This window comes from Hemitrygon akajei, chromosome 7 (assembly GCF_048418815.1).
Source record: "Hemitrygon akajei chromosome 7, sHemAka1.3, whole genome shotgun sequence".
Classification (NCBI taxonomy): domain Eukaryota; kingdom Metazoa; phylum Chordata; class Chondrichthyes; order Myliobatiformes; family Dasyatidae; genus Hemitrygon; species Hemitrygon akajei.
The window spans coordinates 161,247,168-161,270,634 of NC_133130.1; the positions used below are offsets into that span (position 1 = coordinate 161,247,168).

General features: G+C 40.9%; 1 protein-coding gene across 2 annotated transcripts in view; it reads left to right on the forward strand.

Moving 5' to 3' along the window:
* Positions 1-3,207: 3,207 nt before the first annotated feature.
* exosc2 (exosome component 2) overlaps positions 3,208-23,467 on the forward strand; it is a 29,335-nt gene continuing 9,075 nt past the window's right edge. The window contains exons 1-9 of one of the 2 annotated variants that reach the window (XM_073052401.1): positions 3,208-3,699; positions 9,836-9,937; positions 13,801-13,846; positions 14,984-15,073; positions 15,978-16,043; positions 16,362-16,430; positions 16,863-17,039; positions 19,610-19,738; positions 22,271-22,357. In XM_073052401.1, coding sequence (XP_072908502.1) covers positions 3,584-3,699; positions 9,836-9,937; positions 13,801-13,846; positions 14,984-15,073; positions 15,978-16,043; positions 16,362-16,430; positions 16,863-17,039; positions 19,610-19,738; positions 22,271-22,351 — 876 coding nt within the window. In that variant the 5' untranslated portion in view covers positions 3,208-3,583 and the 3' untranslated portion in view covers positions 22,352-22,357. Of the gene's footprint in view, positions 3,700-9,835; positions 9,938-13,800; positions 13,847-14,983; positions 15,074-15,977; positions 16,044-16,361; positions 16,431-16,862; positions 17,040-19,609; positions 19,739-22,270; positions 22,502-23,467 lie in introns of those variants that run through there. The other variant, XM_073052400.1, reaches the window with a different exon arrangement.

The following is a 23,467-nucleotide window of genomic DNA, read 5'->3' on the forward strand; positions in this document are numbered from 1 at the left end:
AGAACTGGAGGAGATTACAAGGATCTATAGTCTTGAGGTTTTGAAAGGATTTGGAAACAAGGATGAGAATCTTAAAATTACACCTTGGATTTAACTGGGAACAACAAGGTGTAATTAGTGAACAGGATTTGAGATTTAGATGAATTTAAATTTTCAGAGAAAGGAACATGAGAGTCTGGTGAAGATTAAATTAAATTAATTAAGTCTAAGATTAACAATAGCATCAATAGCTCAAGTACTTCCTTAAAAGGCTGCAGAGATTCGGCACAATGTCAAGAACCTTGACAAACTTCTGTAACTGTGAAGCGGAAAGTTTATTGACGGGCTGCATTACGGCCTGGTATAGGAACAACAATGCCTTTGAATGGAGAAAGGTAGTAGATTTATCCAAGTTCACAATGGGTAAAGCCCACTCAACCATTGAGCGCATATATATGAAACACAGTTGTAGGAAAGCGGCATCTATCATCAAAGATCTTCCCCAACCAGGCCATGCTTTTTTCTCACTGTTGCCATCAGGCAGAAAATACAAGTGCCTCAGGACTACTACCACCAGATTCAAGAACAGTTACTACACCTCAACCATCAGGATCTTGAACAAAAGGGGGATAATTGTACTCATGTATTGAGATGTCCCCACAGCGAATGGTCTCACTTTAAGCATCTTCATCTTATTTCATGCTCTCGTTATTTATTGCTCTTTTATTTATAGTTGCATTTGCACAGTATGTTGTCTTCTATGCTCTTGCACTTTCATTGATCCAATTTACAGTTACCATTCTATAGATTTGCTGAGTCTGCCTGCTGGAAAAAGAACCTCAGGGTTGTATGTGGTGGCCTGTATGTACTCTGATAATAAAGTTTACTTTGAATTTTGAATTTTGCACTTAATGAGTTTTTCAAAAGAATGGGATGGCGTGAAGCATTGTTAGACATCTTCTTTAAGAGTGTGTCAAGGGAGAAAACGTTACATAATTGTAAGAGAGAGGGATGAAGTCAGTGATTAGATAAGTGAGATGGGGCTCAAGGTGAAGGCTTTGACAATACTGTTTAACTTGAGAGGCTGGACATACAATTCCACACTATCAAGAAAGTGGATCAGTTGAGGAAGGTAAAGGTGAAGGGCATTAATGTTCATCAGAAAACTTAACATATATTTAAAGATTAAATAAAATACTAATGAAATACTTACTAATTCAAACATTTATGTAGAAATGGAGTTAACATTTAGATTCAAAGGATCATTTGTTATCTAAGTATAAAACTCTAAAATTTTTCTTCTCCAGATAGCCATGAAACCAAGCAGGAACAGTAGCATGATCATCAACCCCCAAATCCTCCTCCCCCCACACAAAGAAAACAAGAAAGATCAGGTGAAAATCACAGAATATAAAAAATCTAAGACTGAAAAACCTAATAATCAGAATCAGGTTTATTATCACCGGCATATGTCATGAAATTTGTTAACTTAGCAGCAGCAGTTCAATGCAATACATAATATAGAAGAATAAAAATAAAAATAAATAAACTCACAGTATACGTATATTGAATAGATAAAAATCGTGCAAAAAGCAGAAAAAAAATTAAATAAGTGAGGTAGCGTTCACGGGTTCAATGTCCATTTAAGAATCAGATGATAGAAGCTGTTCCTGAATCGCTGAGTGTGTGCCTTCAGGCTTCTGTACCTCCTACCTGATGGTAACAGTGAGAAAAGGGCATGCTGGAGGTTCTTAATAATGGACACTGCCTTTCCAAGACACTGCTCCTCAAAGATGTCCTAGGTACTTTGTAGGCTAGTACCCAAGATGGAGCTGACTAGGTTTACAACCTTCTGCAGTTTCTTTCAGTCCTGTACAGTAGCCCCTCCATACCAGACAGTGATAAAGCCTGTCAGAATGCTCTCCACAGTACATCTATATAAGTTTTTGAGTGTATTGTGTGTTCATTGATATACCAAATCTCTTCAAAATCCTAATGAAATATAGCTGCTGTCTTGCCTTCTTTATAATTGCATCGATATGTTGGAACCAGGTTAGATTCTCAGAGATCTTGACACCCAGGAACTCGAAACTGCTTGCTTTTTCCACTTCTGATCCCTCTATGAGGACTGGTATGTATTCCTTCGTCTTACCCTTCCTGAAGCCCACAATCGGCTCTTTTGTCTTACTGACTTTGAGTGTCAGGTTGTTGCTGCGACACCACTCCACTAGTTGACATATTTCATTCCTGTATGCCCTCTTGTCACCACCTGAGATTCCACCAATAATAGTTGTATCATCTGCAAATTTATAGATGGTATTTGATGCCTAACCTCGCAGTCATGGGTATATAGAGAGTAGAGCAGTGGGCTAAGCACACACCCCTGAGGTGCACTAGTGTTGATCACCAACGAGGAGGAGATGTATCACCAATCCGCACAGACTGTGTTCTTCCGGTTAGGAAGTCGAGGATTCAATTGCAAAGGGAGGAACAGAGGCCCAGGTTCTCTAATAATCTAATGAAATTAGCTAATTATCTAACCAATAACCTAAAGAAAGTTCATCAACCTAAAACCATTATCTCTGTTCCTTGAAAGATTTTTAGGCAAGCAGAGAGCCACATGAAATATCAAAGTGCAAGTAATGTGCGATTGCTTTCCAGAGTTCGAAGTAAATTTATTATCAAAGTACCTATATGTTACCATACATCCCGAGATTCAATTTCTTGAAGGCATTTCCCCTCACTTGATTGTACATTGTTATAATGCACAACATATGCTTAAACAATTAATCTGGAAACCAGTAAATTCATATTTCATGGTCTTTGGCTTTATGATTGATTAGGTCACATTTGAAGATCAGGTTAACGGTGTTGAGCTGGTTCCCGGTTTTATTACAGTGATTTAACAATAAAAAGCACAGTAATAACGTAGTAAAAGTATATCTGAGGAAAAAGTATTTCTACAATCTCAATTCAATAAATAACAGCGATGATTAGTTATAAGTACACTAATAAAGTCAGTAGCAAAAAGAAAAATAACTGTTCTCAGCAATCAACATGGTAATTGAAGCCAAAGAAGATGAACCGGCAAAGGGAAATATGGTGACTGTGGTGCGGCTGTGATGCGTTGCCAGTAACAAAAATGCCGGATTCGGTACAGTATTGAGAGGAGCATTAAATATGGCAAAAGTAGTCCCGAGTAAAACTCTGCCAGCATTAAAAATGGCGAAAGTTAAAACCGCATAGTTTATTAGAAATGGTAAACTCTGTGCTCCCCTCAGTGGAAGAAACTCGATGGGTTGTTTCAAACCGTTGCTCTTTTGTCAGATGCAGTGTGTTTTCTTTTTTTTATGGAGATGGGGGCTTCGATTTGAAACGTTAACTTTGTTTTCATTTCCGCAGGTGCTCCCTGATCTGAGTATTCCCAACATTTTGACTTATTTTATTTCATATTTCCTTGATCTTCCAGAAATTTTATTGTTAATTTCGGATCCATAAACTCTGCAAAAATTTTATAGTATTTTCCGGAGAGGTACGGTTTGCCTGCATGAATGATGGTGGAGAGTGAGTTACTATTGGCGCCCGCGATTTGCCAACCACAAAGATGGCGGTGGACATTCGATTAGCAACGGCGCGAAAGCCCGTTTCTCTATCAACTGAAATTAATAAACATCTGGTATCACCGGGAGATACGATCACAACAGATACCGGTTTTATGAGGTAAAATAGTCATGAAATTTCCATCTTAAAAAAGGATTAGTACCCTGTAAGATGACGTATGTTCTACTACACGTGTTTACACATGTTCAGTGCCCTGCCAACTTTAAATGATGGATTTGGGCAGTTTCATTTGGTCAGAAATTGGGGCACACTGTTAACTTGAGAGCTTGATGCCCCAGATGGCTGTCACAGCTCAGTACTGTGCCTCGTTGTGCCCTCTTCATCGGTTTCGCTATGTCCAAAGAAAATCCAGCATGGCGGGAGGGTTTGCCCTCCGCAAACCGAAATAACGTGGGTGTTACGTTTAATGCTTAAATATGTATTATTGTTGAACAGACCAGGACTTGTTTTTCGAGGAAGAAAGTCCGAGGGGTGTTCCCTCAGCTCTGTAAAATGATGAAATCTTGCAGTAGTAGTTGGATGTAGAGAAAACCAAATATTGTATACAAACTGCTGGAGGAACTCGGCAGGTCGGCAGCATTTGTAGATGGAAAGAAATGACCGACAGAGGGCTGGACTTGAAATATCGACCCAGATGTTGCCTGATCCGCCGAGTTCCTTCAGTAGTTTTATTTTGCTTTCTAGAAAGCGATGCTTATCTCTGGTGAGGGTAGGGCACAGAAAGGCCACCGATGTCCTACGGAGTATTTCAGCACCATCATAAATGCAACAGGTTCAGCTTGGCTTAAACTCATCACCTCTTCTGGGGCACAGGTTGTCGCCGGAGCTCGGCAGAGTCCTCTATCCTTCAGTCCTTCAAGTTGTTTTTGAAGATCCTTCCTCTCCCATGGATGAGGCTTCGGGAGCCACCGTTGGCGTTTCTATAGTTGGTTTTTTAAGGAATGAGTTTTCTAGTCCCATGCCCAACACACACCTCTTTTCAGAGCTGGGCTTGGGACTGTCCATGGTGGAGATAGCAAGTTCTGCAGATGCCGGAAGTCCAGAGTAATACACACAAAATGCTGGGGAGTGCAGCAGGTCAGGCGGAGTGGAATAAACATTAACACAAAGTACACTGCAGATACTGGGGTCAAAGCAACAGGAACAAGCTGGAGGAACTCAGCAGGTCGGACAGCATCCGTGGAAACGAACAGTCAACGTTTCCGGCGGAGACCCTTCGTCAGGACTGAAGAGGGAGGGGGCAGGGGCCCTATAAAGAAGGAGGGTGGGAAGGAGAAGGCTGGTGGGTGTCAGGTGAAAAGCCAATAAGGGGAATGATTAAGGGGTGGGGAAGGGGATAGGCGGGAAAGGTGAAGAAGGAATGTAAGGGGAAAGCACTATGGGTAGTACTAGAAGGCAGAATCATGAGCGAGGTGATAGGCAGCTGGAGGAGGAGGCAGAGTGAAACTGGGATGAGGGAGGGAATTACCGGAAGTTGGAGAATTCAAGTTGGACAATTCTTTCCCTCTCTACCCCTCTCTGCTTTTCGCAGGAGTCGTTCCCTCTGCGACTGCCTGGTCCACACGTCCCTCCCCACTGATCTCCCACCTGGTACTTATCCCTGCAAGCGTAAGTGCTACACCTGTCCCTACACCTCCTCTCTTACCACTATTCAGGACCCCAGTCCTTCCAGGTGAGGCAACACTTCACTTGTGAGTCTGTTGGGGTCAGCTATTGCATCCGGTGCTCCCGGTGCGGCCTCCTCTACATCGGCGAGACCCGACACAGGTTGGGGACTACTTTGTCGAGCACCACAACAGACAGGATCTCCCGGTTGCCACCCACTTCAACTTTCCTTCACGTTTCTATTCGGATATGTCCATACACGGCCTGCTCTACTGCCACAATGAGGCCAAACTCAGGTTGAAGGAGCAACACCTTATATACCGTCTGGGTAGTCTCCAGCCCCTTGGCGTGAATGTTGAATTCTCCAACTTCCAGTAATGCCCTCCCTCTCCCTTCCCCCATCCCAGTTTCACTCTGCCTCCTCCTCTAGCTGCCTATCACCTTTCTCATGATTTTGCCGCTTTCTACTACACAGTGCTTTCCTCTTACGTTCCTTCTTCACCTTTCCCGCCTATCCCCTCCCCCACCCCTTGATCTTTCCTCTGATTGGTTTTTCAGCTGGCACCTACCAGCCTTCTTCCCACCCTCCTCCCACTTTCTTTATAGGGCCCCTGCGCCCTCCCTCTTCAGTCCTGATTAAGGGTCTCGGCCTGAAACGTTGACTGCTGGTTTCCACAGGTGCTGCCCAACCTTCTGAGTTCCTCCAGCTTGTACATGGAATAAACATTCTCTGATAAAGGGTCTCGCCCTGAAACGTCGACTGTTTATTCCTCTCCATAGATGCTGCCTGACTTGCTAAGTTTGCCCAGCATTTTGTGCGTGTATTTTAGCACTAGCCACACAAGATCTTTTGTGTTCTTTGGAAAACTTTGACGATGAGGTATTTTGCCAAATGACCGCGAGACTACTTGGTTAGGTTGGTTGAGAAAAAATGCACCTTCAAGTACCTGGTTCCCACTTGGCAGCCAATGATTGCAGCTTGGTGGAAGCTGGCAAATGCATCCAACTGGTCTTCCAAATGCTAATTCATGTATAGTGTGTCCATAAGCCTTTGTAACCTTGGTTGGACCTGTATTATAGGAAACCTAACAGCAATTTGCACAGAACTAAGCCCCACTAGTGCTTGTGAAGTGAAATTTCGAATAATCTGTTTAGTTTTATTGTTTGGAGATGATCTTTCTGGTGAAGATTCAAGATACGTTGTTCAATGTAATTTACAGTACACAAGTGTAAAAGAGAACAAACTAATTGTTACTCTGGATGCGATGCAGCATATAAAAGCACATTAAGATAAAGAACACAATAATTAAAAAACACATTAACTATAAATACATAACATATACATACAGTACTGTGCAAGAGTCTTAGGCATCCTAGATTTTTTGTTTAGTTTTGTTTTAGTTTTTATTTGTCTTCTGCATTAGTGTGTCAGTAGAAAGGAACAAATTTTAGTTTTCTGAGCATGCATTTTCCCCCAAAATTAGAAGTTACAGAGACATTTTTGTATTTTGTTAAAGAGAGTAACATATTAAGTAATGGGCAACTTTTCAAATAAAAACTTGATTAATTTTTAGGTATATAGCCAAGTGTACAATCAAACTAACATAGCAAACATCAATGACATAATGAGTTGAATGAACTAAACTGATTAACTGAAACGGGTGTTGAAGGAATCAAACTGGGCAAAGGACAACCAAACTAAAAGGCGAGGGTGTTGCAACCAATTGAAAAGGTGTGGGTGGGGCAGTTTACCCTTCAAATCTTCAATTCTTACACATGGGAAGAGTGAGCATGGCAACAAGATACAAGATGGTCATCCTGCATCAGTAAGGTCTCCCAAGCAAAAATTCACACCAGACAGGAGTTTCAAGATGTGCTGTCCAAGTTCTTCTGAAGATGCACAAAGAAACGGGCAAGGCAGAAGTCCAGAAAGACACTGGTTGGCCATGGAAACTGAGTGCAGTAGATGAGAGAGAGATCAAACTGATGTCCCTTCTAAATTGCAAGAGGTCCAGCACTGCCATCAGCTCTGAACTCAGAAACCACTGGAACCCAAGTACACCCCTCTGCAGCCTGGAGAAGTATTGTAAGAAGCGGTCTTCATGGGAAAATTGCTGTCAAAAAGCCATTCCTCTGAAGTGGAAGCAAAGCCAGGAGACTCGCCCGTGCACAAAAACACAAGGACTGGGGTGCTGAACAGTGCCAGCAAGTGCTTAGACTGATGAGTCAAAATTTGAAAATTTTGGCTCAAGTAAGAGGCAGCATGTCCGTAGCAGAGCTAGAAAGTGTTATGTGGATGAGTGAGTGTCTGCAACCAACAGTGAAGCATGGCGGAGGTACCTGCAGGTCTGGGGCTGCATTTCTGCAAATGGAGTTTGGTGATCTGGTTGGCATCCTCAATGCTGAGAGTACATGCGGATTCTCATCCATCACACAGTACCAACAGGGAGGCGTCTGATTGGTCCCAACTTCATTCTGTGGTAGTATGATGACCCTAAACGCAAGGCCAAGGTCATGAAGAACTACCTTCAGTAAAAAGAACAAGGAGTTCTGAAAAAGATGGTATACCTCCACAGGTCCTTAATCTCAACACCATCGAGCCTGCCTGGGATTACCTGGAGAGAAAAGCAAGCGAGACAGTTATAAAACTGTACAGCAGTGTACCTAAGAGAATTGATGCAGTTTTAAAGGCAAAGGGTGGTCACACCAAACATTGATTTAGTTTTTTACTGTTTACTGCTCTTCACAGTAATTTTTTGATATTTATAAATTTTTCATTTCATTATTTTTGAAATAATCTTTGCTTTACAAAACTGTAAAGCGGGGGTGGTAGCAGTATAATGAATAGCTTTAAAAAGATATAAAGCCAAGAAAGGTGAATGAGATCATGATGCAAGTTAGCTATCCTATTTGAAAATGTATATTTGGGTCTAAATCTAAAACTTCTTCCCCAATGCAAATGTGTGAGTATCTTTATCAAAACGATTGCAATGGTTCAAGGCAGCAGCCAGCCAACACCTTCTCAGGGGCAGTTAGCATTGGGTAATAAATAATGGCCTTGCCAGTGACACCATGAGCCAGAGAAATGATTAGATAAAAATAAATCCAAGGTTTTTCCTTATTCCCAAGAAAAATCAGATGCCACCAGAGCTGCAATTATTAACAGATGATGGGACTTTGCACTGTAGATAAGGATACATCTCTAAGAAAATACATTAAATCAAAAATCCATCAGTGTTTTTCAGAAGGCCATTAATTTGAGTATGTTTCTTTACAAGTGTTTTAAGAGTTGTTGCTAATATCCCATCTGATGTCATCCTACAACACTACTGGTCATTTGTAGGAGTTTTTATTTTCAAATTGACTGCTGAGGTTCCCACTTATGAATTGTTTCAAATAATTCATAATTATTTGAACAGTTTTGATACGTCTTGAGTTTGTGATTAATGGTTTTTTTAAAAAAATTTGAAACCAAATACACTTGTAACTTTCCAAAGAAATAGCCTATTCTGTCCACAGTGAACAAAAATAGACTGTTTAGGTTAACCATACTTTCCAGGTCTTTATCTATTGTCTTTTAGGTTCTCATGTCATTCATTTAGGAATGGTTTAATACTGATAAAGGCTTTTGCCTCTATCACCCTTTCATAAAATGAATTCCAGACGTCTGCTACTTGTTTAATGGGGAGACTCCCTATAATTCTTTTGCAAATTATATGCTTAGTTATTGTCCTCTCTTAGGGAGATACTGTTTATGCTGCTTAGATCTCATGATCTTGCACTCTTGTTTCCCCTTTACCCTACTTTATTTAAAAGTGGTAGCCCAATTTAGTTCGCCTCAAATGTGTTTCTCTATTCTGGTATTGTCCTTAAATTCCTCAAGACTCTTACTGCTATCATGTCCTTGGTGTGCACTGTATTTTGTTTGTGGCCTAAATAGAATTTTGTACAATTCTTGGCTAATGAAAACAAGTATTCCATACATATTCATATCAGCTTCCTATCTGTTCTTTTATACTCTTAAGATTTCCCTTCTTATTACTGTACTGTATCACTTATGATATCACTTCCCCTGCTTCCTTTTCCCTCCACAAAGCATTACATCATTTTACTTAAGATCGAATTCCATTTGCTGCTTTTGAACCCATTAAACTGGTCTCTTAATGTGCAACTGCAGCTGATCACTTTCTTTCTTGGTAATTTTGATCAAGTCAGCAAACTATAATTATGGCCCCTTTCCTTCAGTCCAAATCATTTATATATAACCATGGAAAACAAGCAACCCAATACTAAACCCTGGAAAGTCAACAGATTCCTATCCATTGTTTTTTTCATTGTCAATGTTTTTATAACTAACAAAATAATTCAAAGAAATAAATAAGCACAATTTTTACTTCCAGGTTTCTCTGGAAGAAATAAAAGAAAATAAATAAAAATAAATAAAAGAAATAAAATTATTCGAGTTGTCTATATTGGTGTTAGGTCTTAATATTTGATTCTTGGAGAACCCAGGATATTCTGGGATGTCAGCAATCCTGGTTCAGAATAGAGGCAAAATTGATAGCTGAAATAATGCTTTCCTGGTTGTGAACTTTGTTCAGATTTTCATCCTTTTCTCATTTTTTTCCAGAGGCCATGGTACATACATGGAAGATGAAAAGCTCATTGCATCTGTTGCTGGGGTTGTGGAACGAGTGAACAAGCTGATATGTGTCAAGCCACTTCAAACAAGGTAAGTCTTTAATTGATTGTTTCTGGGTAAGTTATTTGGAATATTGTGCACTCCTTCCACTGCTTAGCTTGGACTCTGTGCTCTCATTGGAACGATGATCGTGCTTTCCTTTGTGTTTCTCTGCCAGGTTGAGCAGTCTTGGGCCAGGGATTTTCATGTGTCATTACGATGTTACATTTCTTCCATGAGTCTTTGATGACCTTTTCCATCCTTATGGGATTTATTTATTGTGATGGCATTTGGAATAGTGTTTGTTTTGGCCTACCTTTGGGCACACAGATGATATAAGCCAAACTTTGGAATTACTTGAGTGTGATCAGATCTGGGGATGATGGAAAGGAAGCTGATATTGGTACATAAATGAGAGAAAGTTTGCAGATCTGGAAATCCAAGCAACACACACAGAATGCTGAAGGAACTGTGCAGGCCAGGCAGCATCTATGGAAAAGAGTAGAGTTGACAGTTTGGGCTGAGACCCTTCATCAGGACTGGGGAAAAAAATGAGGAGTTTGGGTAAGAAGGCGAAGAAGAAATACAAGGTGGTAGGTGAAACCTGGAGAGGGGTGGGGGTGAAGTAAAGAGCTGGGAAGTTGATTGGTGAAAAAGATAAAGGCTGGAGAAGGGGGTATCTGATAGGAGAGGACGGAAGCCCATGGAAGAAAGAAAGGGGGAGGAACACCAGAGAGTGCTGATAGGCAGGTAAGGAGATAAGGTGAGAGAGGGAAATTATGAAGGAGGGTGGAGGTGTATTACCGGAAGTTCGAGAAATTGATGTTCATGCCATCAGGTTGGAGGCTACCCAGACGGAATATAAGGCGTTGCTCTTCCAACCTGAGTGTGGCCTTACTGGAACAGTAGAGGAGGCAATAAACTGGCATGTCAGAATGGGAAGTGGAATTAAAATAGGTGGCCACTGGGAGATCCCGCCTTTTCTGGTAGGTGCTCAGCGAAGTGGTCTCCCAATCTGCATCGGGTCTCACTGATATACAGGAGGCTGCACCAGATGCAGTAGATGACCCCGACAAACTCGAGGGTGAAGAGTTGCCTCACCTGGAAGGGCTGTTTGGGGCCCTGAATGGTAGTGAGGGAGGAGGTGTAGGGGCAGGTGTAGCACTTGTTCTGCTTGCAAGGATAATTGCCAGGAGGGAGATCGGTGGGGGGAGGGATGAATGGGCAAGGGAGTCATGTAGGGAGCGATCCCTACAGCAAGCAGAAAGTTGGGGAGGGGTTGTGCTTGGTGGTGGGATCCCACTGGAGATGGCGGAAGTTATGGATAATTGAGTGTTGGACATGGAGGCTGGTGGCTGGGAGGTGAGGACATGAGGAACCCCATCCCTGGTGGTGTGATGGTAGGATGGGGTGAGGGCAGGCATGCACGAAATGTTAGAGATGTGATTGAGGGCAGCATTGATGGTGGAGGAAGGGAAGCTTTCTTTGAAGAAGGAGGACATCTTAGTTCTAAAATGAAACGCCTCATCTTGAGAGCAGATGCGGCAGAGACAGAGGAATTGAGAGAAGGGGATGGCGTTTTTACAAGTAATGGTGGGAAGAGATAGCTGCTAGAATCAGTGGGTTTATAATAGACATCAGTAAATAAGCTGTCTCTAGAGATATAGAGACAGAGAGATTGAGAAAGGGGAGGGAGATGTCAGAAATGGACCAGGTAAATTTGAGGGCAGGGTGGAAATTGGAAGCAATGGGAACTCCACATGGGTACAGGAAGCAGCACCATTGTAGTTGTTGATGTAGCGTAGGAAAAGTTGGGGAGCGATACCTGTGTAGGCTTGGAACATAGACTGTTCCACGTAGCTGACAAACAGGCAGGCATAGCTGGGACCCATGTGAGTGCCCATGGCTACGCCTTTTGTTTGAAGGAAGTGGGAGGAACCAAAAGTGAAATTGTTAAGAGTGAGGTCAAGTTCCGCCTACTGGAGGAGAGTGATGGTGGAGGAGAACAGGTTGGGGCTGGTGTTCAGACAGAAACGGAGAGCTTTGAGGCCTTCCTGGTGGGGGCTGGAGGTGTATAGGGACTTGACATCAATAGTGAAAATAAGATGATCGGGGTCAGGGAACTTGAAATCATTGAAAAGATCAAGAGTGTGTGAAGTGTCACAGATGTAGTTAGGAAGGGACTGAACTGGGGGGGGGGTGTGGAGAGGGTTAAAACTGAGTTGGGGCATGCAGATATAAATTCAGTGGGGCAGGAACAAGCAGAAACAATGGGTCTACCTGGACAGGCAGGTTTGTGGATCTAGGGTAAGAGATAGAAACGGGAGGTGCGGGGTGAAGGAACTATGAGGTGAGGTTGGTGGCAGTGGATCGGAGCTCTCCAGAGTTAATAAGGTCGGTGATGGTGTGGGAGACAATAGCCTGGTGCTTCTTAATGGGGTCCTGTTCGAGGGATTAATAAGAGGAGGTGTCTGACAGTTGTTGCCGGGCCTCAGTAAGGTGGAGGTCCACCAGACTATTACAGGTACACATGTCATTCAAATTCTGTTATCCTTCGAGGCTCCTGGCTGCACTGCTGGTGGATTTTGCCACATATTGTCTTTGCAGATCTCACTTGCAGACCCGTGGTTCCCAATCTATGAGAAGTTGACTAGACTGTTATCCTGGGCCTTGATTTTCATCAAGTGGTGCTGTGTTGCCGATGGCAAGTTGGTGCCTTTGTCTTCCAAATATTTACTTTAGGGATAATCGTCTCATTCTTATGGGACTTTTCAGCAGACTGCGATCATCGTGAGTGGTCATTCGTTGGTGACACAGCATGAGATATAAAAAGAGCTTGGAGCCTTTGGAATTTTTCAACAGATTGCAATCAGTGCTGGAAGTCATTCATTGGTGATGCAGTGTGAGGTTTAAAAAGAGCTTGGGTGCTTTCAGGACTTTTTGGTGGGCTGCAATCATAATGATCTATTAGGCACTCAGCAGGGGTCAATAAAAAGAAGCAAGGTATAAGTGGAGCAGCCATTATTTGAGTGGACAGTTGTAGAGTGTGGCTTTGGCTCAACAGGCTTGGGCAAGCACAGGTGGAGGTTCTAAGTAAGTTTCTAGGAAGTTTTTTCTGCTGGTACATAGCTAGTGCACTGAGAAAATATCCAATGTTAGTGGTTTGCTCCTTGTGTGAGATGTGGGGGACCCTGGGGATTTTCCAGTCTCCCTGATAACTACATCTGCCCAAAGTGCACTGAGCTGCAGCTCCTTTAAGACTGTGATAAGGAACTGGATGCTGATTTTGGACTGGAGGTAAATAATGTTGAAGTGTTTTCCTACTTTTCTTGTTGATTAGTCCCATTGCAGTGACAGCCATATTGGATGTGAGATGAGGCGAAGTACTGGAAGCAAGAATGAGCTCTATTTTAACTCTTAAATGAAGAAGGGGTTTTCAATTACAGAATGCCTTACACTTTTTTAAGCACCTGAATAACCTGATTATTCTCACAAACTCAGTTCTGCTGTTTGCTGGGGGAGATATTAGGATGTCTTTCTGGCGTTTCCCCCTTCTTTTCCAGTCCCAATGAAGTGGCTCAGCCTGAAATATTGACTGTTTATTTCTCTCTATAGATGCTGCCTGGCCTGCTGAGTTCCTTTGGCATTTTGTGTATGTTGCTCAAGATTTTCAGCATCTCCAGAATTTCTGGTGGTCAAGAATGTTTTCACAGGCACTAATTATGATGTACTAAGTAAATTAATAGAAAAATGCAGTTGGCCCTTTGTGATACTTAGAAAGCTGTACTGTCAGCCTAACCCCTTAATGCTGAAATTTTCTTTTTTATTTGTGAGATTAGTGCAATGGACAGAGGATCTGCAAAGTCCAGAGTAGCTAAAGCTGAAAGTTTCAATTTTCTTGTTTCTCTCTGTAGATATAATGGCGAAGTTGGTGATGTTGTGGTGGGCAGGATCACTGAGGTAAGATCAACATCATGCTTCTTATTTTAACTGAGTTTAATCATATTTATATCTTGATTTTATGAATTATAAATTAACTTTACATTTTCGAATGCCTAAGTTTGTTTACTAGGAAATGTAATGACCTCTGTGATACTGTACTGTTTGAAGAGCAGTAGAAAATGCTGTTGAAAGGAGGGTAACCTGGAAGTTTTTACAAGACTGGTAGATTATTTGAACCTAACTCCTCTCTATGTAATTAGACCTTTGTAATGAGCAAGAACTTACTAATTAGCAATACTCTGAAGATAGCATTGTCTTGATCAAAATTGAGGAGGGCTGACCATTCCATTTTGATGACATGAGCCAACAAAATCTGAACCAGGGATTTGTTTAGTATAGTCAACCCAAGGACAGAGTTATAAAAATGTGGGATAAATCTGGAGTCGCAATGGTACAGCATTGAGCAAAGTGTTAAGAAAGCAGACAGCAGAATGCAGAGATTTGATGGGTTTATTTGTGGAAATTTAGACATTGGGTCCATAAATGGTCTGCTCCAGTTATGTTTTCAAGAATATCCTGTGCAATTGGGGCTAGTTTCTCAATGTCAGCTGTGGTGTTGCTTTTTCAAATTTGCTGTTGTTAAGAACTTAAATTTTATGCATAAGTTGGAAGTTAAATTTATGATAAATAAGGAGGTGGAGTGTGTCATAGAAGTGAAAGAAACATTCAGCTAGTCTATCAAACTTGTTCCAAATGACACTGACAAAGTGTGGAGCATCCTGCTAGATAGTTTCCCTCTGTCCAGCAACTATGTGATCTGGAAAATGTATTTAAAAATCTCCCAGGAAATAGGAATGAGTAGACCATGTCTCTGTAACTTGTTGGGTAGTCACTAGGTCCAAGTATTACTTATGATCCAGTGAGCAATCACTCTGGATACCTGCCAAATGTTTAGAATCAGCCCCAGTTAGTCATCAGCAGCTGGAGAATTGATGTGGTCAAATATATTTTCTAAAGAAAATTGTGGGAATAGGTCAGGAAGTGGAATTGAAGTTGATTTCATCAGAGTCAAAATAAAGTGCTCTGGTTAGCTGGAAAATACAGGATACATGAATCCTAGAAAAATATAATGCTTTCTTCCTTAAATGCATGTAGGTTCAGCAGAAACGATGGAAAGTGGAAACTAACTCCAGACTAGACTCGGTGCTCCTCCTCTCTTCTGTTAATCTTCCTGGAGGAGAATTGGTGAGTGAGATAATTGATTTACTGACATTTATGTAGTACAGTGTTTCTGAACCTTTTTTAGCCCACACCCCTCAAAGCACCTTCATACTTGCCAGCACCCCTCTTAGGCACAATATACTTTCTGGCATCCCCAGAGTGTAAAAACATACCTACTCTGCATCTGCAGGAGGAAGGAACTGATTGTAAACTTTAGGAAGGGGAAGTCAGGAGAACACAAACCAATCCCTATTGAGGGGTCATTGGTGGAAAGGGTTCCAGGGCTTCAATGTCTCAGAAGATTCATCCTGGGTTCACCATATTGATCTAATTATGACGAAGACACGCCAAAAACTTCACTTCATTAGGAGTTTGAGGAGATTTGGTACATTGCCAAAGGCTAGCAAATTCCTATAGATGTACCATGGAGAACATTCTGACAGATTGCATCACTGCTTGGTATGGAGGCTCTAGTGTACAGGAGGGACTGTAAGAGGCTTCAGAGGGTTGTAGACCCAGCCAGCAACCTCTCATTACTGCCATCAGGGAGGAAATATAGGAACCAAAGACCCACACTCAGTGTTTTAGAAACAGCTTCTTCCCCTTTGCTTTCAGATTTATCAATTTATTATTGCAAATTATTTGTTCTGTCTGCACTATACTGCTGCTATAAAACAATAAACATGACTTTGTCAGTGACAAACCTGATTCTGATGTCAGTACTCCAAAGGGCATTATTCCCAATGCATTAGGAACTGCTTTCTGTTATGGTTCCATGTACGTGTTAATGAGCAGTTTTGATTCTTGATTGAGTGTTGCCTTGAACTTTGAATGAGGGTTGTTCCACTCATTAAACTGGCTGCTTATTCACATATGTTTCTGGATCAAGCAGTCCTTTCTATATTCTTATACAAACTTGTCATTACAGAGAAGAAGGTCTGCCGAGGATGAGCTGATGATGAGGGACTACCTGCAAGAGGGAGACCTGATTAGTGTATCCTTTTTACTGACTAGCAAGGAAATCTGGGGTCTATTGGGCACTCCTAGCATGAAATGGCATAACTCATTAAACTGTGGGTGGGAAACAATGCGTTTTCTCTCTTTGTTAATCTAAACAGTCAGCAGGGCAGGATTGCAGGTTAAAATTTCTGCAATAAAAGAACACAAATGCTCTAAAAACTCAAGCAGTCAAATAGAATCAGAAGGAAGAGGAAATACAGTGTTTCTTAAAAATCCTAACATTAAAAACAGCACACTTTTTAAAATATTTGTTTTCGCTCCTTGTGCATAATTTTCCTTATCATACATTCAGGCAGAGGTACAAGCTGTCTTTGCAGATGGTGCTTTGTCCTTGCATACCAGGAGCCTGAAGTATGGAAAGGTAAGATCAGGAGATGCAGAGTCTATTTACTTATAAAAGGGTAATTTCAACAGAATGTTAATTTCCTGAAATTTCGACACAATTCACATTTATACATGATTTTTACATACCCAAGTGTTGCAGCGAGTCTCATCTGAGATTAAGGATATGGTGTTTGATGTTAAGATAGGTGAACAAAAACCTGGTCAGTTTGTAGCATTTTAGGAGCATCTCAACAGTTTGAATTGAGAATTTCAGAGCTAAAGTTAAGGTATAGTTGCCAGCTGTGAAGTGGTAGAAATTGAGAAAGAAGATTTGGGGGAGCTTAGGGGTCTTTGAAGTTTACAGTGATTAAGGTTATAAAGATATGTTTGTGTATTATTTCCCCTGTTTGATGCACTGGCATTAATCGCATAAGCATTATTCATTTCTTCTTTTCCATTCTTTGGACAGCTAGGACAAGGTACCCTGGTCCAAGTTTCTCCTTCCCTTATAAAACGTCGTAAAACTCATTTTCACAATTTGCCTTGTGGCGCAGCCATCATCCTGGGAAATAATGGCTTCATTTGGATTTATCCAATCACTGAACAGAAGGAGGATGAAGCCGGAGGATTTGTGACTAATCTTGAGGTGAGGTGCCAGGAATGATTCTACTGAAAAAATTGTGTTCAGATCTAGACTCCCTATCTAAGGAAGGATTTACCTGTAATAGAGGGAATGCAGCAAACATTCACTCATTTGATGTCATATGGGAAACATGAGTCCATTTCTTTGAAACATACAAAATTCTGGGACTTGACAGGATAGATGTGGAATTAATAATTTGGTCCACTGAGATGTTTAGAACCAAGGGTCAGTCTTAAAATTAGGAGTTGGCCATTTAGGACAGAGATGATAAATGTCTTTTCCATTTCGGTAATGAATCTTTGGAAATCTCCACCCAAGGAGACAATGAATATTAAATCACTGAAGATATTTAAGAGGTGTTGACATAATCATTGAAAGAATGCTGAGATGAAGATATGATCTTATGGAATGGCAAAACAGACATGGACTGGATGAACTAACTGTGCTTGTATTTTCTGTGGGTTAGGCTTGTGGGAGTATGATGTACTACAGGTAGTCCCCGAGTTACGAACATCCAACTTACGGACAACTCGTACTTACGAACCGAGGAAGGTGAACACCATCCGTCATTTTAAGTCGGATCGCGACACCGTCTGCCATTTTAAGTCGTTGCCGTTGACACTGTGTTGGCTGTGTAACTTTGTATTTAGTTTAAATTTTTCTTAGCAAAAAGGACCCCGGTGGTGCAGTGAGATCAGTGCCAGGCTGGAGAACGGAGGTTCCCAAGTTCGATCCAGCAACAGACTGCTCCTGTGCCGGGTTGATGTCGATCCAGTGACTCTGGTACCATTCGTGCCAGGTTGATGTCGAACTTGCAACTCGACCTTGTAAAAAAAAAACACTGCCACCTCCAGTTTAAGTTCCCATGCGGAATATTGTGGAGGATCAAATACCCAAACCCAGCACAGCCCCCACTTGTCCCATTTAACCTGTCTCAGTACGGTGGGCTTTCGGACCTGGAAAATTCAGTGCAGTGGTCCTTAGGACCCAGCGGACCTCAAGAGCTGGTGGAAGTCGGGACCTGCCGCCCGCAGTGTTTCTGTTCCATTGATGGGAAGTGATCGTGATTGAAAATAAAGTGGAAATAATAAAGTGCTTGGAAAGAGGTGAAACGCCATCGGTCATTGGAAGAGCGTTAGGCTAGAGTCGATCAATGATCAGAACAATTTTAAAGGATAAAGTGAGAATAATGGACCATGTGAAAGGCCCTGCCCCGATGAAAGCTACAATTATTACTAAGCAACGCAGTAGTTTAATTATTGGAATACATATGTTTCTTAAGTGTTTTATATGCATAGAAAGGTAAAATATATACTATATACTAAGACAAACATTTGACTAACTGACGCTAAATAATACCGGATGTACTTGTTCCGACTTAAGTACAAATCCGACTTAAAGACGGACTCAGGAACGGAACTTGTTCGTAACCCGGGGACTGCCTGTATGTTATAGTTGATAGAATTCTTCAGAGCTACACTGTGGATTCAGCATATCTTGTGTACTTTAGAAAATAAAGATATGAAATATAACTGATCATCTTGCATAACTTAGTTCAAGTGTCAGCTGTAGTTGGGAGATTAACTCTTGAATCTTGATTCAGAAAGTTGTGGGTTCAAGCTCCACAATCAGAGCTTTTTAAATATACATAAGGCTGAGACTTGAGTGCGCTTTGTTATTTTACTTGTGGAGAGTTCTTATGAATAGCAGTGTTACAATGGTCAGGCACCTGTTTTTCATGGTGTTACTTGAGGATTTATCATTGGCTCAAACATCAGAGACTACTTTCTTGCTGTTCAAAATAATGCCATGAGATCTTAATGATTTCCATAATGGGCAGGTAGGGCTGCAGTTTCATCCATTTGACAGCACCTCTCACATTGAAGAACACCTTAGCTATTTTGCTGAGTATTTTTGGACAATCTGCTTAGATCTTGGCTGAGGTTTGAATGTTAAGTCCCTGGCACAGAGGAGTATAATCTGAGTGATTGAAAATCTGTCAACTCAGTCCCTAAATTCAAGTTAGTTTAACCATCTAATTTGTTGTAGATTTTCAGCTTCTAGGTGTGAATGCATCTATTAAGGGAGATTTAACTGCTTTTGTATTGAGCTGACTTAGTACAATGATACTTCGATTTTAGTTTTAACTGTTCTTCCCCTGTCAGAACCTGGTATGCAGCCAACATGAAACACTGCTGTATAAGAGTAGATATGAAGGAAAACACTTCAATGATGAAAAATGCTGATTATACTGTAAATGTTGAAATATTCAGCAGGTCAGGCAGTGGAGTTAATGTTTCATCAGAACAGAAAACCTTTTAGAAATGGGTTGGTGGGAAGTTGGAGGGGAAGGAAAAGTGCAAAATATGAAAGGAGAGACTTCCATTCTATCACAAATTTTCCCTTGTGTAGACTGCCACTCACCATCTCCTTTCTCCTCATCTAAGTTTGTTTTAGTTCTCACCCTGGGAAAGTTAGCACAGCTGCCTGACCAGTTAAATGTTTCCAGCATTATTTATTTAATAAAATTTAATCCATCTTAATCCTAGTATTCCTGTTCTTTCTAACTACAGCCAGTTTCTTTATCGGACAGAGAAGTGATCTCACGACTCCACAATTGCATCTTAGTCCTGAGTAGTCATAAGATGATGCTTTATGACACCAGTGTTCTCTATTGTTACGAGGCATCATTGCATCACCAGGTAACATCTCTAACGCAGAATGGTTTTGGCACAGTATGTCTTTAATCTACATTTAGCTAGATTTCTCAGTCTTAAAAATGCCAGTAATTAGTTTTGAACCAAATAGTTGGTTACTTTAACAAAGTTGATAATTATATAATTGATATCTCTTAGAAACTAATTTCATGATCTTTCAATTTATCTTTCTGTCTCTGCCTATTTCATACAAGAATATAATCTGTCAACATTTTTAGGCAGTTAAGAGAAAAGAATCTTAAAAGATTTCAAATGTAAATACACAATAATTGCCGAATGTTTGAAAACATGTTTTGAATTATTTTGAAAACTGAGCATCTGTAAAAGTAAGTACACCCTATCCTCGTTATATGCGGGGGATACATTCCTTGCAGTTGACGCATAATGTGAATAATTATTTAAATAGAGAAAATAGGAATGTGTTCCAGAGGACTTCCTAAATATGTTTTATCTGTAATTTATTCACATTTTCATACCAATACAACATAAAAGCAGCACCACAAGGCACATTCGTATTATATTTAATCAATTTAAGGTAATATTCAACATAATAAATCATAGAAAGTTAACATACTAGGGTGTACAGTACTCACCAACAGTGGCAGGTGTGTTCATTCCGGGAGATGAGTGGTTGTTGTGGTGTTGGGATCATATCAAACACAGCAAGGGGTGAAGGAAGACTCACAGAACTCTTAGAACTCCCGGCAGCAGGAGATTACACCAGTTTGAATAAAGTGGTGAGGGTTGTTTGCTTGGCAGCATTTTGTTTTTCAGCATAAATTTGCTTGTAGGGAAGAAGGGTTGACGGCAGGGAACGACTGAACTCTGTTCTAAACTTGGGTCCATGTCCATCGCCATTTGTGTCAAGTGTTCCGACTTCCGCCATTCCCTCACCGTTGGTAAACTCCCAGGATTTTCAAAATTGTCTGTTGCTTGCAGCATCTGATAGTTCGCCATAAAAAAACCGCCTTGAATATGGATCACACCTTGGTCAAGTGGTTGAATCAGCGATGTTGTTTTAGGTGGCAGGAAACGCACTGTTATGTTAGGAGGAATACTGTCCAAATGTTTAGGGTGGGCTGGCGCATTGTCAAGCAACAAAAGAACTTTAAAGGCAAGATACTGTTCCCAGCAGTAGCGTCCCAGAGCTGTGTTACCTTCAGCTGATGCCGTGCTGTTTATAATTTCCAACTTTTTTTCAAGTGTTAAAGCGGTTCTCTGCTGCTTGGCTGATAGCCCTGGACATGACATCAGACGATTATGCGGCATAGTTAAATATTTCAAGCACAAAATTACAGTACCGTAGGTAAAACCAACAAAAATTTAAGAGCGCAAGATCACATGTCCATACATTACCAAAACCAATGTGAGACTGGCGGGAGTGAGACTGTGAGGCGCACGCACAGTGAGATTGAGGCGTGCACACGTGACTTGTATTGGCGGGAAAGCGGTGCTTCTCACATAACTGTGAGTTTTGGACACATATAAGGAGACATTGGTAGAAATAGGTTCCTCGCATAGTCTGAAGATGCATATAACGAGGATAGGGTGTAAATTATCGTGTTATATTGTTATCAAGATTCAAGATTTTTTAATGTCATTTCCAGTACACAAACATAAAGGAGAATGAAATAATTGTTATCCCAGATCAGATGCAGCACAAAAAATAAAGAACACAAAGAAAACACATTGAATACATAAATATAGCTTATATATGTAGATTAATTGTATGTCCATAAAGTGACGCAAGTCTGTACATAAGGTGACTGACAGGAAATGATAAAGTAGCACTGCTTAGGGAAAGTAACTGTTTTTGAGTCTGGTGGTCCTAGTGTGGATGCTATTAGCCTCCTCCCTGATGGGAGTAAGCTACCACCACTTATGACTTCAGTTTCTGATGATTAAGTGTACTACAATACTGTGCAAAAGTTTTAAGACATATATAGCTAGAGTGCCTAAGACTTTTGCACAGTACCGTAGAAATTTTATGTATAGCTCTGTACTACTGCTGCAAAAAAAACCCAAATTTCATGATATGTGTGAGTGATACCTGGTTCTGATGTGGGTCAGTATTGTGGACTGAGAGTGGGGAGGGGCAGGGAGAGAGGTTTATCATGGTTGGGAAGAGGGAGGAGAGCAGGAAGCACCAGAAAGACATTCTGTAATGACTAATAAACCAATTGTTTGGAATCAAATGACCTTGCCTGGTGTCTCAGGGCTGGGATTGTCTGCACCCATGCCACCACTGGCCTTGGCAATCCTCTGCCACCTGTCCCACGGCACTCCACACTCGCCATTCTCAATATCTTTGGCTTCTGCTAATTTACAAGCTCGCTGTCTGCTTCATGTTGACAAGTACAGTACTGTGCAAAAGTCTTAGGCCCTTAGCTATATATATATACTTAAGACTTCCGTACAGTATTGTATGCATGATGAAAATGTACCTATAAAATCTGTTGTAAATGTATCAACTACATAAATTTCAGTTTTACCAAGTTGTTTCTGTTCTGATTTCAGATTAAAGACATTCTGAAGCCAGAAATAATGGAAGAAATAGTGATGGAGACAAGGCAACGGTTAATAAATCAGGAGGGCTAATATCACGTACTAATTTGATTTTTCTTATTTTTGTAAAATACTGTAATATATTGTATTTGTTGCTGGATCATATCAAACCAATTTATCTTTATGTACTAATAACGAACATTCATTCAGTATCTTTAATATAGTAAAATTCCAGTTTAACAACACCTTGTACAGAGTTTCACATTGACCCTTTTAATGAGTTACAGTTGCAAGAAAAGGTTTGTGAACTGTTTGCAATTACCTCATTTTCTGCATTAATGCGTGGTCTAATCTTCATCTAAGTCACAAAAATAAACAAACACAATCTGCCTAAACTAATAACACACAAACAATTGTACTTTTCATGTCTTAATTGAACACATAATCATTCACGGGCCAGGCTGGAGAACATATGTGAACCCTTGTATTTCATAACTGGTAGAACCTCCTTTAGCAGCAATAACCTCCACCAAACGTTTTCTGTACCTGCTGATCAGACTTACACAATGGCAAGAAGGAATTTTAGAACATTCCTCCAAACAAAACTGGTTCAGTTCATCAATATTTCTGGGATACCTTGCATGAACAGCCCTTTTCAGGTCATGCCACAGTATCTCATTTGGGTTTAAGGTCTGGTCTCTGACTTGGCCATTACAAAACACAAATTTTCTTTTCTTTAAACCATTCTGTTGTTGATTTACTCTTGTGTTTTGGATCATTGTCTTGTTACATATTAAGCTTCAGGCGATGGATTGTTACACTGACATTCTTCTGTAAAATGTCTTAATACAATTTTGAATTCATTGTTTCCTCAAAGAGTGCAGGCTGTCCAGGCCCTGAGGCAGCAAAGCAGCCCCAAACCATAATGCTCCTTCCACCATGCTTTACAGTTGGGATGAGGTTTTGGTGTTGGTGTGTGGTGCCCCTTTCCCTCCAAACGTAGTGGTGTGCATTTCTGCCAAAAAGTTCAACTTTTGTCTCATCTGGCCACAGAACATTGTCCTGGAAGTGTCGTGGAACATTCAGGTAGTCTTTTGCAAACTTGAGATGTGCAGCAATGTTTTTATTTTGGAGAGTAGTGGTTTCCTCCGTGGTGACCTTCTATGAACAGCATTCTTGTTCAGTGTTTTTCTTGTCGTGGACACATGA